The sequence below is a fragment of the Ovis aries genome, chromosome 2 (assembly GCF_016772045.2).
Source record: "Ovis aries strain OAR_USU_Benz2616 breed Rambouillet chromosome 2, ARS-UI_Ramb_v3.0, whole genome shotgun sequence".
In the NCBI taxonomy this organism is placed as follows: Eukaryota; Metazoa; Chordata; class Mammalia; order Artiodactyla; family Bovidae; genus Ovis; species Ovis aries.
In genome coordinates this window covers 14,259,000-14,278,511 of record NC_056055.1, presented here as the reverse complement: position 1 = coordinate 14,278,511, position 19,512 = coordinate 14,259,000, and the positions used below count along the sequence as shown (strand labels likewise).

Here is a 19,512-nt window from a genome sequence, read left to right as displayed (position 1 = left end):
AATTTCTCAACAGAGACTAAGTTTACCACTTGATTCATTCAACACTAGTAATTTTATTTTAAAATATAAATATTCTTACATTTACAAAGATGTTACATCAGTAGGTTGTCAAAGCAAGTTAAAGCTAAGAAACAGCATTTGTGAGGATAAAGACACATGGTTATATCTGAATAATCTTTTTTACTTTCAAACCATCTCTACTTTGCCTGAGAATGCAGAGATGATACATTTGCCACAAGTTACATGAGCAATAACAACTATATAGCGAATCTTGGCTTCAAAATCAAATGGTATTTGAAATACACTCCAATCACCTAGACAAGTGGCACTGCAAAGCACAAAAGACGGGTTTTCTTTGGAATAATTACAATTGGAGTTACATTGTCTGGGTCACTGCCATTAAAAACAGTATTTGATAATAAGCCAAAACAATGTTTTAAAATTTGTTACCACAGCTTTCAGAGTAATATATAAAGCTAGAATAAAAAGAAAGAAACCAGGTGTGGAGTACAGAACTCTGGATTTGGAGTCAGAATTTCTGCAACTGAACTCTGGCTCCATCATTTTGTGGTATAAATTTAAGGGAAAGATCACAAAAAACCTTTCTGAGCTTTGATCTGATAATACTTGATGCCTGCCTATCTCACAGGGTTGTTACGAAAGCAGTCTGAAACCTATAAAGTGCAATACAAAAGCATTATTAAAATGTCATATCAATATATCACCACTGCATCTGCACTCTAACTGATCTTTGAAAAACTTTCAAAAGTAAAACACAAATACTGACTTTATACACCATAGGCGGAAAAGAATCTCTATACTTGATGTATAGCTCTGAATGGCAAATACGGTTTTTTTCTGGTATTTCACTAAACTTTGTGATATATTACAGTTTACATGGCAGATGTGCCTGCCATTCAGAATTCTATTACGGATGTCTTCCAAAAGAGCTGTAAACTTTTATTCGAGAGCCATGTTTCCCAAAGGACCCCAAGTCCTTTGAGAGGCTCTGAGAAAAAGAGGATGAAGGTGTAGTTTAAGGTCAAATAAGTCTCGTAAACAGAGTCTTTGTCCCCTCTTATAAATTCACAATATATAATAGCATGTTAAAAACACTTCGAAGTTCTACTTCAGAAAGGAAACAAATTCAGCATTCCTCAGTTTTAACTTACCATAGAGTCCCTTCCCCCAACTCCATATACACTTTCATTCACTTAGAACATCTAACAACATTCCTTGGAACTACTGCTATAAGGAACACATTTTTTCCAAAATTGGCAAGCTACAAGGGGTCGCAAAGAGTCAGACACGACTTAGCGACGGAACAACAACTCAACTAGGAGGGAAAGGGAAAAGAAGTATAACAATGGACTGAGAGAAAAAAGAACTGACTCTACTCTGAATTGTCACTGATGGGCGCCATGTTAGAAAAGACACTTCAACCTATGGACTTGTTTCCTTCTCTGTTAAATGACAGGATCACCTAATTATATAAGGCCTATTCTAGCACAGAATTTCTATGACTCCAGGAAGCAGACAGAACATGTTGGTTTATAATTCTCTTATTTTTAAACTACCAAAACAATTAACTGTTTAGTGGTTTCATATAGCATGAGTATTTTTTTTGCAGATCTTAAGTTAATGTAAGCTAAATTTGTCAACAAGGAAAGTAACTCAAGTGAAGAAACTTTAAAAAAGAAAAATATAAATGAGACAATAGCTTTCAGACAAACTCTATTAAGAATAATTATACTTTGGTAGGAATGTCTATCTAAAATAGTCTCTCCAGATTGGAGTAACTAAACTAAGTGATGAAAGTTTATTGAATAGCTAGGTCATTTCCAAATAAAATGAGATTTTGAAACATAATTACTGAACACTGGACAGGAAGGCCTGGTGTGCTGTGATTCATGGGGTCGCAAAGAGTCGTACGTGACTGAGGGACTGAACTGAACTGAAATGAACTTCCTCTTGGGGCTTCCCAGGTGGCGGTAGGGGTGAAGAATCTGCCTGACAATACAGGAGACAGAGGATACTCAGGTTCCTTCCCTGGGTCAGGAAGATCCCCTGGAAGAGGAAATGGGAACTCACTCCAGTATTCTTGCCTGGAGAATTCCATGGACAGAGGAGGCTGGCAGGCTACAGTCCATGGGGTCACAAAGAGTCAGACATGAGTGAAGCGACTTAGCATGCATGTGTGCATAAGTTAATGAAATGAATATATTTTGATGGCAAAATGTGCAAAGACAAATACATAAAAACAAAAAACTACTTGTCCTTGGCTGTAACTAACATTTGGAACTATGTTGCCAGGGGCTATTTCTACTGCAAAATGCCTACTCTACTACTTTTATAAGGGTCTTAGAAGACCCTTAGTGGAGACTGCAGTTTTCCTATAAACCTTGAGGTTGAAAGCTTTGGTGAGGTCACCTGACATTACTTTGCTCTAGGCTAACACCTCATGGCCTGAATTTCTGAGTAAATATGGCTCTGTAGTGACACATCCTGAAACGCTGAATACAACCAAAGTGGAACCAGAGGTACTAGAAAGTCCAGAGGGGTCACAGCAGGTTCTTATTAAGACCAAGGTTAGCCAGAGGACCTCATCTGCAAGCCCGCCAAGTGGAATAAGCTGCTATTTCCAAAGCTACTCAGTTTGTTTAAATAACATTTCTTGGGTATCAAGAGTCAATCTGCACCAGTCTCAAAAGTCAAGGGAAAACTCTGCCAGCTAACCACCTTTAATGGAAATGGGTGTTAAGAATTCCTGCAAACTTAAAAATAAATAAAACTGGTATCTAAGGCAGTCTGGCAGAGATCACTTCCAGAAACAGAGTGTGATAGAAATTTTGGAACTGACGCTGGACTTACATGGCATGGGTTTATGCTGAAAATCCTATGCCCTGTTCTCTCTCGGCAAAGAGAGGCGCATACTGTGTGGGGAGGTTTTTTCCCCTCCATTCAGTTTACAGTTAAGTAGTGAATGTGAGCTTCAAACTTATCTTTAATAAAGTGATAAAATGCAGAACACTGTGATAGGATTTCTGTACTTAGTTTTTACTGAAGCTACTTATACTTCATCAATTATATGCTTTTAGGGAAATGTTCTCTTTCTGGGTCAAATCCTGAGATCATCTTGCTGGATGGAGCATTGGGGCAGTTCAAGTTTCCTGATATGACTGGGTAGTAGTCTGGGGCACCTCTGCTCTTGATATTTCAGGGTGATACTACATCAGAATCAACTTTGACAGCTCTAAACTCCTCTCTTAGGGCTCAGAGTTCCCCTCTAAAGACCTAGTATTCATACTAACAATTATGACCAGGAAGAACCATGTATTAACCTCAAGTTTATATGTTTACCATTTCACTTTATAAAGCTAAAAACACTTTGGAGGAACATAATTTGTATATGCACACTAACTCATTGTGCATAATATTTACCTCTTATAAATATGTGCTAATCACAGCTGTAAACTTATCATTATATCATTAACAAAAACAAACCTGATTTATTTCTTAAAACTTTTAATGCAACATTTTTAATTTTAGCAATACACATAATCTGGCCAAGATTTAAGGTAAGAAAAGGCCTTCTTATGAGCTATCCCCTACAGCACCCTGTACAGTGCCCAGCATGGAACCCAGAGTTTGGGAAACTCTCAACCAATGCTTTACAGAATGAATGACTGAACAAGTGATTAAAGAAAGAATGAGTTAATTAATGCCAAATGTTGGAGAAGGAAATGGCAACCCACTCCAGTATTCTTGCCTGGAGAATCCCATGGACGGAGGAGCCTGGTGGGCTACAGTCCACGGGGTCACAAAGAGTTGGACACGACTGAGCGACTTCACTTTCACTTTCACTTTCAATGCCAAATGCAGCACTTGGTTGAATATCAGACTGTAACTGTTGAAGGATTCATAGGAAATATGAGATCTGCATATAGTTTATTGTATAAACAAAGACCTCGCAGTAGCCTCTTTTCTAGACCAAGTTTTTCTTAAGTAATATCAGAATAAATTTAATGTAATTATCATTAATTATGCTTCTTAATGAGAAAATAAAGTTTTAGAAAAAAGGATTTCTACTTTTAAATGTTCTTCCCAAAAAGGAAATCTTTGTTACTTAAGAATCCTCTCTCCACCATACTGAATACTCCTTTGGGGACAGAGAAACAGTCTGAAGGTTGCTTTACAATAGGGAAAGGGCACAAAGGTAAAAGCTGGGTTCTAGTCCTGGCCCTGTCATTAACTGTAGTCTATGCAATAGAACAGGACATGATTCTACCTCAAAGCACTGGAAAAACTGTGTTAAGATACTAAAAGAGAATATTGTAAAGTAATTAGCCTCCAATTAAAATAAATAAATTTATATTTAAAAAAGATACTAAAAGAGTCACTGGAGTATAGCAAGGTTGGCAGACTGTTGAGTAAGAAAGATCTGAGGTCAAATTTTACTAAACTTCGTAACTTGGAGTTGGTCACTTTTCTGAACCTTAGCTTCCCCATCTGTGTGAAACACAAAATAATATGAAGCTGTATGAAAGCTGATATGAAGTGACTATGAAATGATATGTCCAAAAAGATTTTGTAAAATGTAGAGCAGTATGCTGGTTATTGTGATATCTGAGATATTTTAAAAGTCACGATTTAATTCAACAAGCATTCATCTAGAGTCTGTGTGCAAGGCACTGTGCTAAATGATGGGAAAATACTACACCGATACAAAATTTTATGCTAGTAACTAACTAATTGGCCAAATTCTAAATAGTAAAACAGAGACATTTAACAAATCAGAACATTGCTGCCCCTGAGATTTTTTTTACTTAAAACATTTGGAAAGGAAAAAAAAAAATCACAACATGAATTCTATCATATTGTTACCATTAATAGCAGCTTAATACTTAATTAATTTCAGTGTGGTCAGCCAAGGTTTAGAAATTTGGCAATAGTGTAATAGGGGAAAGAGGGAGAAGGGGAGGAAGGCCTTCAGTCTCTCTTCTCCTATGGTTGCAACATACAACTAACTGAACTTCAGATAAGCCACCCACCCTTACACTGAAGATTTGATCTTTCTTATGAGAGGACCATACATTGTGGAAGAAGGGAGAAGACTCATTTTTCCTGCTCAAGCAACTATATTCTCAAAAGTGAAAGCCCTCTTCATTGAAAAGTGACTGTCGTAGAAAAGTTTAAGGACAGATTTCTTAAAACAGGAGAAAGTCACACTATATACAGCAGGTAGATTACGGCTCTTAAAAAAAAAGTTATAAATACGTATTATAATATAGATAACCAAAGTGGGAAAATTTCAAGCCACAATACCAGTGTATAAACTGAAACTTTTCAAGCCATCTTAGCAACACTTAAATGAGTAAATCACATTTCTGAGCTCTAAAGCTGTGCTTCAAAATGCAAAGCAGCCCACAGCCAGTCCTCTCTTGTCCAGGCATTCTGTACGGAAGGCCAGGAGGCTCCTGCGTCTCGTCCTGGGCTCTGTTTGCCAGGCGTGGCTGAAAGGACAGGAGGCCACAGCTGAGCTGAACTCACAGTCAAGGGTGAATTTCCTTAGAGAAATCACTGCGGTTGGAAACCAAGTCAGTCTACCGAAGGTTTCAGGTCTTCAGAAATGTCACGGAAAGTCCTTTAAGAAAAAAAGACAGGATGATTAGTTTTGCTTTTAGGAAAAGGGGGAAAACAAAACCACAGAGATATTTAGAAAAGAAAAATAGCATCTAACCAGTAATTCACTGTCATATAATATTCTTATAAGTTGAGAGCCTTGGTGCCATTATGTAGTCACTGTTTTTTTTCTTAGTATTTTCACTGAGTATTGTTTTGAAATCTGATAGTTGTTTCTCAACCTGCAGCAACAAGAACTCTAGTTTTCTTTTGGAAGATCTATCCAAAAGACTGTTTCCCTAGACTCTCTTGAAACTAATGACCATGTGACCACCATCTGGCCAATGAGATGTAAGTAGAAGTGTTGAGTGACTTCTGGGCAATGTCCGTAGAAGAGAAAGGTGATCTTTTCTGACCTTTCCCCCTTCGTGCTGACTGGAAAGTAGACACGATGACGTTAAAGAGAAAAACAGTAAGAGACTGAAGATTAAACGCTAACTGGGTAACTTTTATTGCAAAATAGGAGAACTGATCCAGCAGTGTCCCAGCTGAGTGCTGTGGTTCAGGGCAGGAGAAATGGGATAGGGCTTTTCATCAAATGACCGTGAACTTATACTGTTTCTGACCTACATCAAACAAGCCAAGTGAATGTGGCTCACTGGCAGGTAATAACTGGGTTGGATGGAGGGGGTCTGCTGTGTTGGGGCCTAACTTAGGACTGTAGTAGCTAGCTGGCCTTTGCTACATAATTTATCCAGCCAGGTTTGCATCTTTGTTGGCAGCCAAATGGCCAGGTCAGAGTTCATCAATGAACAAGCATTCATCTCAGATGAAAAGACCTCACACCAAGGCTGACAGAACATCAAGGCGGGGGGTCAAGCTTGGCATGGATGTTTGTGGAACAGACACACCAAGCCCTGGTCTGCCGACCTTTGTACTTCTTATAGCCAAGAGAGAAATAAACTTCTGGCTGTTAAAGTTCTACTGATGGTGGGGTTTTTTGAGTTGGTTTTTTTTTGGTTATAATACAGGCAAATCTATCTTAAAATGATACAGATATGAAGCACAAGTTTATTACCATCCTTTTAGACAGAGATTGCTTTGCTCCTTTATAACCATATCAGCAATTGGGAGGGTTAGACAGGCAGGCAGAGGTAAAATAAAGGTTAACCCTGTAGCATCCAGAGGAAGTACTTAAATGTCAAGTGGGGCACAGGTCAAATGATACAGAAAAAAAAAAAGATTACATTTGTTCAGTTATCTGAAGGCTGTTTCACTGGATGGTGTCGGAAGTCTCATATCTCAAGCACATCTCTAACTAGCACAGCTCTACATCCAAAGGACCAGCTTTGAGGAAGGGGTAAGCTTCCTGGCTATGGCTCCTGTGTCTCTGAAAGGGATTATATATGACATGCCTGAACTCACCATGTTGAATATATGCCAACAGGTCAAAGAACTAGAATGAATTTATCTCCTTAAATATTTTTATACTGAGAAAAATTCTCCCAAACTAAGATTTATACACACTCGTTTTATGTATTGTTGTTGTCTTTTAGTCGCTAGGTCATTTCCAACTCTTTTGAGACCCCATGAACTATAACTTGCCAGGCTCCTCTGTCTGTGGGATTTCCCAGGCAAGAACACTGGAGAGGGTTGCCATTTCCTTCTCCAGGGGATCTTCCCGACCCACAGATCGAACCTGCGTCTCCTGCACTGGCAGGCAGGTTCTTTATCGCTGAGTCACCCGGGAAGCCCTTTTACATGTATTAATAGCCATCTATCTCTGTATCTATCTAATCAAGGTTTCTCCATAGCCGCACTGCTGACCACTCTGTACACTGTGAGAGGTTTGGCAACATCCCCGCTCCTACCCTCTACAGCTGTGATGATGAACACGTCTCTATACATTGCTAAATGTCCCCTGAGGGGAGCCTCACCCTCCTCCGCCACGACCATTGCTCTAGATAGCTACCTACCCATTTATTTATATATCTCTTTTTCACAGTCTCACCTACCTTTGTGTACAGGTAAAGCTAGCTACAAGTTGCCTCAGACTATATGAAATTCAGGAAGCACTCAATTCTGGGAAGCCCTAGAATATCTTTAAAACCAATAACCAAAAACTGATCAGTATTACAAAGCATTTTCCAACACCAAAAGTTTTAAAATTCATATCTTTTCAAATTTCTAAGATACCTGCAAGCTTCAATCTCTAACTCTTCAATTCCCCTAAATTATGAATGAAAACAGCTGCCTCAGGGCAAAGATACATGAAATAAGATTAAAACTGTGGTTGGCCTGGTGACTGCTTTCTGTTGACAAGTAAGCTTAGCTGTAACCCTGAAATTCATACCTGCTATTCAGTTCTGCCTCCAGGCCAAGAAAGCCTCCAGAAGGACTCCGAAGAAAGAAAACACAATGAAGCAAGCTAAGAAAACAGCTATTGAGTATTTTCCATCTCAACAGTATGTTTTCTCTAAATGTTTGGTGGTGATGGTGTGTGGGTGTGTGGGTGTGTGTGTGTAAAACCCTATAGAAGTACATTGATCTGAACCGAACCTCAATTACCTCCTGGAAAACAAACTCCATAACCCAGAGATAGAGATATAATTCCTTCCTGGTCTCATCAAAAGGCATAGCACGAACTAATCCACAGGGCTCATAAAACTGTAACTCTCTAGATTAGGAAGAAACAGAGGAATAAAAATTGCATTGACAGTGTTTTTTCCAGCTGTGCTGCATAGCTTGTGGGATCTTAGTTCCTCAACTAGGGGGTGAACTTGGGCCCTCGGCAGTGAAAGCAGAGTCCTAATGACTGGGCTGCCAGGGTACCTCTTTGACAGTATTATTTCTTGTTCTTGCCTGGAGCATCCCAGGGACGGGGGAGCCTGGTGGGCTGCAGTCTATGGGGTCGCACAGAGTCGGACACGACTGAAGTGACTTACCAGCTACCTAAACCATCTAAATATAGTATTCTTTCCCAAACCATAAGAATTGTTATGTTCCTTTGAACCACAGTGGTAGAACTTCTCAAGAATAAAAAAGATGGGATGGGGCCGCATGTGACTAGGGGGATAGCAGATTGCTGTGAACATTTTACAGTTCCCTTCATTACAATGGGGATTGTGTGATGTGATTTCTCACTTGCAATCTTCATGGCTCCTTGAAAATATTTTGGGATCTGGTTCCCCTGAAGTTTACAAGGAGATTTTTTTTAAAAAAATCCATTTATGAGAATACTGAAGTCTTTTCTGATTTAACAACTCCAGAGTTGTTGACTCCCAGCTTCCCAGAGAAAGAATAAATTGTGGATGTTACAAATGAAAGCGTACACTGACTAATATACCTTACTTCAGTAGGTTCAGGACAGCTGAGTATGTATTTCCTAAACCCCCACCAGCACACCTTGTGACGGAGCACATGTCATCACTTACGTACATTCTGCCTCTTCCAAAAATTTGGAATAAAGTTCTAAGGCTGGAGTTTGCTATGGCCCATACTCTTTTATCAGCCTTATAGTGAAAGGATCTTTTAATCTGATCTGCTCCTGATTTCACTAACCTATTAACTCATCAAATTTTCATTGAGCATTTACCCTAAACTGGAATGATACGGAGCATACTCCAAACGACATCCTCAAGATTTAGGCAAAGGTCTAGAGGAATCATGGTTTTTTTATGAGACTATTTTCATATATTATTTTACAAAGACAAAAATAACGTCTTGCTCTATTAAAAAGTAGGAGGTGTTAAACCTTAGCTTAATTGCCCAACACTGATCTTCCTTATCTTATGATTGCATTATACCTGGCTTCATACTTAATAATATCCTTAAGACAGCTTCCCTTGTGGTTCAATAATATCCTTAAGACAGCTTCCCTTGTGGTTCAGATGGTAAAGAATCTGCCTACAATGCAGGAGACCCAGGTTTGATCCCTGGGTCAGGAAGATCCCCTGGAAAAGATAATGGCAACCTACTCTAGTATTCTTACCTGGAGAATTCCATGGACAGAGGAGCCTGGCAGGTTGCAGTCCATGGGGTCACAAAGAGTCAGACACGACTGAGCGACTCACACACATACACAAGTCCCAAGAAACTCACTGTACATTAAAAATATTTTAAGTCAAAAAAGTATTTCATACACTTAACCTACAAAACATCACAGCTTAGCCTCACCTACCTTAAATGTGCTTATAACACTTACACTGGCCTGCCGTTGTTGCTTAGTCACTAAGTCATGTCTGACTCTTTTGCAACTCCATGAACTGGAGCCCACCAGGCTCCTCTGTCAATGGGATTAGCCAAGCAAGAATACTGGAAAGGGTTGCCATTTCCTCTTCCAGGGAATCTTCCCCACTCAGGGATCAAACCCGCATCTCCTGCATTAGCAGGTGGATTCTTTACCAATGAACCACCAGGGAAACCCGACAGTTGGGCAAAATCATCTAACACAAAGCCTGTCTTAGAATAAAAGCGTTGACTGTCTCAAGTAATTTACCAAACACTGTACTGAAAGTGAAAAACAGAACAGCTGTCTGGGTGCCACATGGTTGTAGGCATATCAGTTGTATCCCCTTGTGACCATGTGGTTGACTGAGAGCTGCAGCCACCACTGCCCAGCATCACGAGAGAGTCGTACGGCATTATCGCTAGCCCAGGAAAAGATCAACATTAAAAATCTGAGTACAGTTTCCACTGAATGTGTATTGCTTTTACACCATCACTAAGTTGAAAAATCATAAGTTAAACCTTCTTAATTTGGGAATCATTTGTAATTTCTTTCATAAAAAGCTAATGACCTTTGAGTGAACTTTGGGTATTAAATTATGGAAGATAATCACAGTCAGGTTAAGATAATGCTTCTAAAAACAGAAATGAGTTGACTAATAACTCTATCCCCCAAAAGGTAAAGCTGAGTTCCTTAAAGCACCACCTTCTAGCTGTCACCTCTGGTCACGTCAAGGTGTGACGGAGGGCAAAGGAAAACTTAAATACAGCGAACAGCATCCCCAGAGGAGTTCCTGGGATATGCCCTGACTTCTTTCTTACAGATTTTTCTGAGCTTTAGTGTTCAAAGATTGCCGCTCAGGTTTTGGTAGGAATGAAATAAGTATATCAAATCAAGTCTTATTATTCTACCCCAAAATCAAAAAAGTATTGAGACTTGAAAAATTGTGATTGCAGGGGTGTTATGTCCTTTCCCACACTTCCCAGACAGTCCCAGTGTTAACAGAGAACAGGGGAAGCCATAGGTTCTGATTATTGAATTGAGGCCAAAACAGCTGGGAGCCCAGAGCTGTGCTGTGTCGACATTTACTACCATGAAATAGTGTATTCCCCACTGTCAACAGTGAGAAGCACTACATGGGACCTAGAAACAGTACACAGAAATAGTCATGCAGATGGCTCTTCTCAGCCACCAGTGCCCGTATCTACAATTAGAACATCTAACGGAACGAAGACATTCTCATGTTACAGCATAGGAGTCCTAAGACAAGCCGAATCCTTCCATAGCTCATGACACTGTAGACACTATTCCCTCACAGCCCAGTCATTCCTTGAACTAGGAAGAGGGCGCTGTCAAAGGTCGACAGGTATGGTGAATACCCCAGTAACTAAAACAGGCACGGCCTGGCAGTAGCAGCAACCACAGTAAAAAGGGAAAAGACAAATAACCAAGTGTATAAATGAAAGCTGTAAAGAAAGGAAAGGTAGGAGGTGCTATCCTTAAGAGCATTAAATGCAGGACATAACCTAATCTTGAGAGGAGGGAAAGCTCTGATGGACTGACATTTGAGTTGCAATCTGAAGAATGATTAGGAGCTAGTTAGGCAAGGAAAGATAGGGGAGGGGGAGAGTCTGTCCAGACACAGAAGGCAGCGTGTCTGAAGGCCTAGGGTTTGAATGGAGCTGGTGTATCTGAGGCCCTGGCAGAAAGCCAGCGTGGCTGCAGCTCTGACATGGGGAAGATGTTACAGACGCATGAGCCAGGCATAGGCAGACCACGCAGAGCCTTGGAAGGATTTTGATCTTCCTGGTAAGAACAGTGGGAGGCCAGTTCTGGTAGAAGAGCATCACGACCAGATACGCCTCCCCTTTAAAAAGGACACATCTGCTCAGTGTCAAGAGACCAGAAGGCAGCAAGCGTGGATGCTGAGAGGCTGGCCGGGAGACTGAGATGCCACGACAGTCCAGCCGAGAAACCCCGTGGCTGGGCCCAGGGCGGGAGGCGCTGGAGAAAAGGAGGAAGGGGCGGACTTGAGACGGAACAGGTAGGACTGGGAAAGATGGTGACTTGAGAAGACAGGAGGCTGTAAGGATGACCAGACAAAGGCACACGTAAGTGAGGGGTACCACATACTGAGGAAGGAGACAGAGGAGAGTGTCTTTCCCTGAGCAGTGGCGGGGGGGATGGCTAAGGAAAAGAAAGACCTCTAGTTGAAATCACACTACCTCACCTGCTTATTTCTATGTGACCACAGGCAGGATAACTTCTCTAAGCCTTGACTTCATCTATAAGATACGGAAAACAACTGTTCCTAACCTCACATGGGAACACTGGACAGATTAAGTAAAATAAGACAATGCAGGCAAAGTTTTAGCACAGAACTTGGCACACTGAGTCCCAATAAATGTCAGTGGCAGCTGGTTGTTACTATTTAAGAGGTCATTTAGACTTTCCCCCAGGAAGTGCTATGTGGGACACAGGATTCCCTCAGGCCTTTTCAAAACCCCATTAGAGGGAGTTCCCTGGTGGTCCTGTGGTCAAGAATCCATCATCCACCCTGCAATACAGAGAGACGGGGGTTCGATCCCTGGTCGGGAACTAACATCCCACATGCTTTGGAGCAACTTAGCCTGCATGTCTAAGCCCCCCTGCCACAACTAGAGAGCCCCTATGCTACAACTAAGACCTGATGCAAGCCAAACAAATCAATATATGTATTTTTAAAAACCCACTAGAAGGCATAAATCTACCTTAAAAAAGAGAACATAAGAGGTTAAAAGAAACAAACTTTCAGAAAGTGGAAAGCGGATGAAGAACTGCTATGACCAGCATGACCTAAAAAACTGAATCCTAAGCCAGGAGTTATTCAATAAGGCTCAGGAATTGGTGGTATCAAGTAACTCTGGAAATGGGGTCGAAGGTAGGACTAGACACAGAAGGGCTGCTTTGAAGTGTGCCTAAAATGCAGTAAAACCTCATGGGTCCAACCCACACCTCCACCCAGCCAGGCAAATGCTCCCTGTTACTGGCAGAAATTCCAGTCGTTTCCTCCCTTAGCAAAGGTAAAACAAAAAAGTCTCTGGACTGGAGGACAGCAGGCAGGGATAAGGGTAGGGGTGCATACCGACCCCTACCAGACTGAGCGGCAGACTGAATGACGATCTGCATCTCAGATGCTGTCCCGTCCCTCTCCCTGTCATGGCTCCCAGAAGGCTAGCAGCCAAGCCACCAACCTCTGAGCAGGAGATTAAAAGACCTTTCACTGAGGAATTTAGCAGCCCCACAGGGAAACCAAGAAAGCACTGACATCAGTGGCTGCACAGACAATGGTCCTGGCAGATTATATTATGGTGACACACATAATAAACCACCCCGCAAATCCTGAGAGGTTCACTCTTCACATCAGCCAACAGTCAAAAGTATCGGATACCTGATACTGTGACCATTGTTGTTGCTGTTGTTTAAGTCGCTAAGTCATGTCCAACTCTTTTGTGGCCCCATGAACTGTAACCTGCCAGGCTCCTTCTGTCCATGGGAGTTCCCAAGGGAAGACTATTGGAGTGGGTTGTGATTTCCTCCTCCAGGGAATCTTCCCAACTCAGGGATGAAAACTGTGTTCCCTGCACTGGTGGGCAGGTTCTCTTTCCCTGAACCACCAGGGAGGCCCCTAATATTGTGATTATATTGTGTTAATATGGTGAAGGTTAGGGGATATTACACATGTAATTAAGGTCCCCAAGCAACTGACTTTAATCAAAATGACAATATGTTCTGTGGGCCAGGGCTAATCAGGTGAGCCCTCTGCAAAAGAGGCTTGGCCATCAGCAACAGAAGTCAGAAAAATACTCCTGAAGGCCTGGCAAAAGCAAGCATTATGTTATAAAATGCCTATGGAAAGAGGCAGCCTCTGGGAGCCTCAACTTGTGGCTACAACTGCAAACAAAGGAATGTTGTCAATAACAAGCAAGCCTGGAAGAGGATCCCAATCTGCAGATGAAACCCCTGCCTGCCCTCATGCCTTGACTGTAGCCATGGAAGATCCTAAGCAGAAGGCCCAGCTGAACTGTACCTGTACTCTGACTTTCTTATAAATGTGCTGCTTTATGCCACTAAGTTAGTGAAAATTTGCTACATGTCACAGAAAACTAACACAGACCTATACACTAAAAAAGGCAAGTTTTATTACACAAATAATATCTCAATAAACCAGACTGCCCAAAAATATGATAGTTCAAATGGAAACCTCTACAGAGATGATAGAAGATAAAATTGGAGAAATAATCCAGAAAATGGGAGCCAAAAAGACAGAACCAGAAGAATATCAGAGAAAAGATTTTAAAATGACAAGACCAGTGTAGGAGGGCCAACATCAAAATAAAAATACGTTTCTGAAAGGGAGAGAAAGAAATCATTAATAAAATAATTGAAGAAAAATTTCAGAATGGCAGAACATAAATTTCCAATTTTCAAGGTCACAGAGACACTTGATAAAAGTGCCAATTCAAACACAACAACAAAAATAGATCAAAAAACAACAACAAAAAAAGAAGACCCTATAGGTTTTCAAACATTTGAATTACAAAGAAACAGGAATCAGACTGGCCTCAGAATTTCGACAACCATGAAAGTTAGAAAACAAAGAAGAAATAAAGTTACACAGGGAAAAATTCTTAAACAGAATTCTCTACCCAGGCAAGCTACTGAGTAAGAATGACTTTAGAAGAAGCCTTTACAGACATGTATCATCCCCTAAATTTACCTCCCATGCATTCTTTCCCAAAAATCTACAGGAGGATGTGCTCCAACAAAAAGCAGGAAGAAATCAAGAAAGAAAGCAATACTGGGAAATATGATTCCAACACAGGGGAGAGCTAAGGGAATCTGCAAGGTAACAGCTCTATAACAGGCAAAAGGATATTCCGTATCTTAACAGACTGCACTCAGGTGAAAACACAGAGACCGGTGAGCTCAATTTCATACACAGTTTATGATCACTTAGCTGGAACTCACCGCTGAGTCTGAGCAGGCCATGGGGTCTGGTTGGGTGTGGGCACTGAGTTCGTGGGACTCACTAGCATGGCACTGTAAATATTGGAAGCGACCACGAGTATGCAGAGAAGTATGGGCCCAATGATTGCTCCTTCCAGGCCCAGATAGTAAGCTCCACCGGCCACTGCCAAGCCCGTCAAGTAAGGATGGCCACCTCTGGAATGAAGAGCACACAGATTACGCACGTCTTTTAACAAAACGTAAACCCTGGAGTAAGTTGGAAATACATTCTCTGACACACTGTTCATTCCCTAATACACCTGACTTCTGAACTGCGTTATCAGTTTTCTTTAGATCACTTCAATGTGGATATCTGAATATTAATTGTAAAAGTATCAAGATGCAAAACTTTTCCTGACTACATGTGTGACATTTGTCTTTGGTAGGTCTGGCAACTGAGGAGTAAACAGGTGTTAACAGGTACCATTACATGGCTGTCTAAGGTGGGTTAATGTTAGCTTAGGACTGGTTTATACAAGCTACCTGTTAGGTTTACCTTTGTCTAGAATAATTAAGTGGGCAAAATTAAGCATGTAATTCAACTAACTATGCTTTTTTAAAAAGATGATAGCAATACAATGGCATTCCTGTCATTCCTCAGTTAGGGTTCTAGCAAGCTCCTAAAATACAGATTTTAACACAGAGAGTGACAAAAGGCCTCATGAGAAAAACATCTGTTAGAAAGCCCAAGATTTTTATTTCATAAGAGAGTTATAACTGTCCTCTAGCTTATCACAGTATCATTTATATAACTGGAATGAAATAACACACAGGCAGACCTCAGAGATATTGCAGGTTCCGCTTCCAGACTACCACAATAAAGCCAAATATGGCAATAAAGTGAGTCACAAGAAATTTCTGCTTCCCCAGAGTATATAAAAATTATATTGACACTGATCTGTAGTCTTTTTAAGTGTGCAACAGCATTATGTCTAAAAAAATGTAAGGTACCTTAATTTAAAAATACTTGATTGGTAAAAACGCTAATTATCATGTGAGCCTTCAGCAAACTGTCATCTTTCTGCTAGTGGAGCGTCTTGTCGCAATGGTGATGGCTGCTGACTGATCAACATGACTGGCCGCTGGAAGACTGTGCAGAGTCTGTGACAATTTCTTAAAACAAGACAGCAAAGTTTTCCTGCACTGTCACTGGTGATTTCTCTGCAGAAAGCAGTGTTGTTTGAGAGCTTTAGTCACCACAGAACTTTTTTCAACACAAGAGTTAATCCTCTCAAACCCGGCCTCTGCTTTATCAACCAAGTTGATGTACTACTCCATATCTTTTGTTGTCATTTCAACAATCTTCACAGCATCTTTACCAGAAGTAGATTCCAAGTGGCAAGAAACCACCTTCTTCGCTTATCCATAAGCAACTCCTCATCCATTAGAGTCTTATCATGAGATTGCAGTAAATCAATTACATCTTTAGGCTCCACTTCTAGGTCTCTTACTATCTGCACCATATCTGCAGTTACTTTCCCGAAGTCTTGAACCTCTTAAAGTTATTTATGAGGGTTGGAATCGACTTTTTTCCAAACTTCTGTTACTGCTGATATTTTGACCTCTTCCCAATGCAATACAAGCACTCTTAATGACATCTGGAACGGTGAATCCTTTCTAGAAGGTTTTCAACTGACTTTACCCAGATCCATCATAGGATCAGCATTTCTTACATAATAAGGGTTGAAAGTTGAAATTACTCCTTGAACCACAGGTTGCAAGAATGCATGTTGTGTTATAGGCATAAAAACAACATTAATCTCATTGAAATCTCCATCAGAGCTTGCGGGTGACTGGGTGTGTTGTCAGATAACCCACAGTACTTTTAAAAAATACTTATTCCTTTATTTGGCTGTGCTGGACCTTAGCTGCAGCAGGCAGGATCTTTAGTTGTTGCATGCAAACTCTTAGCTGCGGCACATGGGATCTAGTTCCCTGATCAGGGATTGAACCTGGGCCCCCTGCACTGGGAGCACAAAGTCTTAGCAACTGGACCACCAGGGAAGTCCCAAAGTATTTTAAAAGGAACTCTTTTTTTCTGAACAGTAGGTCCCAAGAGTGGCCTTAAAATATTCAGTAAACTATGTTGTAAATGGATGTGCTGCCATCATCCAGGTTTTGTAGTTTCATTTCTAGAACACACGCAGAGTAGATTTAGCACAATTCTTAAGGGCCCTAGGATTTCTGGAACAGTAAGTGGACAGGGAAGCCTGGTGTGCTGCAGTCCATGGGATCGCAAAGAGTCGGACACGACTGAGCAACTGAACTGAATTGAAATGAGCACTGGCTTCAATTTTCAAGTTATCAGCTACATGAGCTCCTAGCCATAGAATTAGCCTGTCCTTTTAAGCTTTGAAGACAAGCACTGAAAGTCCTAAATGGCATCTTTTCCCAATAGAAAGCTGTGTGGTCTATACTGAAAATCTGTTTAATGTAGTAGTCGCCTTAATTGTTTTTCTTCGCTAGATCTTCTGCATAACTTCTACATCAACACTTGCTACTTCACCTTGCACTTCTATGTTCCAGAGACGGCTTCTTTCCTTAAAGCACATGAACCAACCTCTGCTAGCTTTAAACTTTTCTTCTGCAGCCTCCTCACCTCTCACAGCCTTCACAGGATTAAAAAGTGTTACGGCCTTGCTCCAGATTAGGCTCTGGTTTAAGGGAATGTTGTGGCTGATTTGATCTTCCATCTAGAACATCAAAACTTTCTCCATATCAGCAAAAAGGCTGTTTTGTTTTCTTATCATCTACGTGTTCACTGGAAGAGTACTTTCTACTTTCTTCAAGAACTTTTCCTTTACATTCACAACTTGGCTAATTATTTGGCTCAAGAGGCCTAGCTTTTGACCTACCTTAGCTCTCAAGATGTCTTGTTCGTGAAATTTAATCATTTCTAGCTTTTGATTTAAGGTGAGCAATATTTGACTCTTCCTTTCACTTGAACACTTAGAGACCACTATAGTAGGGTTAGTAACCAGTCTTCTTTCAATACTGTTGTGTCTCAGTGACTAGGGAGACCCAAGGAAAGGAAGAAGATAGGGGAACAGCTGGGCGATGGGGCAGTCAAAACACACGCAACATCTATCAGTAAGAGTTTCCCATTTTATACGGATGTAGTTCATAGCACCCCAATACAATTTACAATAGCAACATCAATTCTAGCTAAAACCTTAATATAAAATTTGCAACAAAGTTTAAAGAAATGAAAATACTGAACCATAAACCATGTAACTAGTTATTATTTAAATTTCAGCTATTAAATGTTAGTTAAACACAGTGAAGTTCTCCTTTTATATTGACGTTTTAGGCACAAAAGTCCCCCTAAAGCTCCCTTACGGATGTGCTTGTTTCTTTTTGCTCTGAAACTCTGGGGCTTCTTAGTAGTTCTATTTATTTACTTTCTACTTCAGCTAGAAAGAAACAAGGTAGCATATAACTCGTCTCTTTATAATTTCAAATTAACTGAAGGGTCCTCTTCCTACAAACTTTGACCTTATTGTAATGAGTTTTATTCAAAGAAAATTTATTATATTAACTATGACGATAGTTTATGTAGGTCATATTCTATATCTGAGTAGCTGAATAAAATTCAATTATTTGGTCACATTCTAGATTCTAATAAGCAATGTTTATCTTGATACATGGCTAAATGAAAATCAGCTTAATTTAGTAAACGCAAACTGCTAAAAGAGACATCAAAATCTACAAAAATGACATATTTATTACATTGCTAGTTTGGCTTCTGCCTTAAATTTAACCTGTATTCATCATAGAACCATACTACAGTACCTTAAGTAAGAAAGAAAGCACTGTTTCTCAGATACAAACTTATGAGATTTCATTTTACATGGAAATCCTCATAAAATCTAAAAATATGTTTTTCCAAAAGCAAAGAAGTTCTGAAAATAACTACTAACTTCTTACCATACTTATAATATTCTTATTTTGAAGTATGTACAGGAGTACTTTTTCCTACATTAAATGTCACTAAACCAGAGGATTATTCACAATTTTACTTTAGCTAATGGTCTCATATATTGTAAATACTACTTACTATGAACAAAATAACATACGTTGTGAATGATATTAATCATATAAATTAAACTTTGATTATATCAGTGGGATCACAAAAGATTACTATCACCTGTCCTTTCATCCATGCCCAAAAGGAAAAGGAGAAAAATAAACCTTAATAAAAAAAGGCCAGAGAAATTCCTGGATATGATTCATCACCAACTGCAGAAGTCCAATACTTACCCTGATATATCAGAATAGATGGCAGTATCTACAAAGTAGGTTGGCAAGAGATGAAAAACCAACAGTAAGATGGCTTTGCATCCTAAGCCTTGGGTAAGCCACAGATCAAGAACTGCAGGTACTGCTGCCCAGTATGTGCCCAGAAATGGCACTGCTCCAAGGATTGCTGCTAAGGCTAATACAAGGTTAAAAAGAAGAAGCAACTTTAACATCATCATCAGAGCAATACCAACAGCAGAATCTAAACACTAGCTCCTACTGTTTAAAAATTTCCACCAGAACAAGTTTAAAAAATACATATTCAAATTTTAGGGCAATGATACACCCTGTTTAACTGAATTGGCTATTAAATG

General features: G+C 40.2%; 1 protein-coding gene across 2 annotated transcripts in view; it reads right to left on the bottom strand.

The window, feature by feature from the left end:
* Positions 1-33: 33 nt before the first annotated feature.
* TMEM245 (transmembrane protein 245) overlaps positions 34-19,512 on the bottom strand; it is a 79,644-nt gene continuing 60,165 nt past the window's right edge. For both annotated transcript variants that reach the window (XM_015092997.3, XM_027964135.2), the window contains 3 exons: positions 19,160-19,334; positions 14,861-15,055; positions 34-5,644 (listed from right to left, as the gene is read on the bottom strand). In XM_015092997.3, coding sequence (XP_014948483.2) covers positions 5,599-5,644; positions 14,861-15,055; positions 19,160-19,334 — 416 coding nt within the window. In that variant the 3' untranslated portion in view covers positions 34-5,598. The remainder of the gene's footprint in view (positions 5,645-14,860; positions 15,056-19,159; positions 19,335-19,512) is intronic.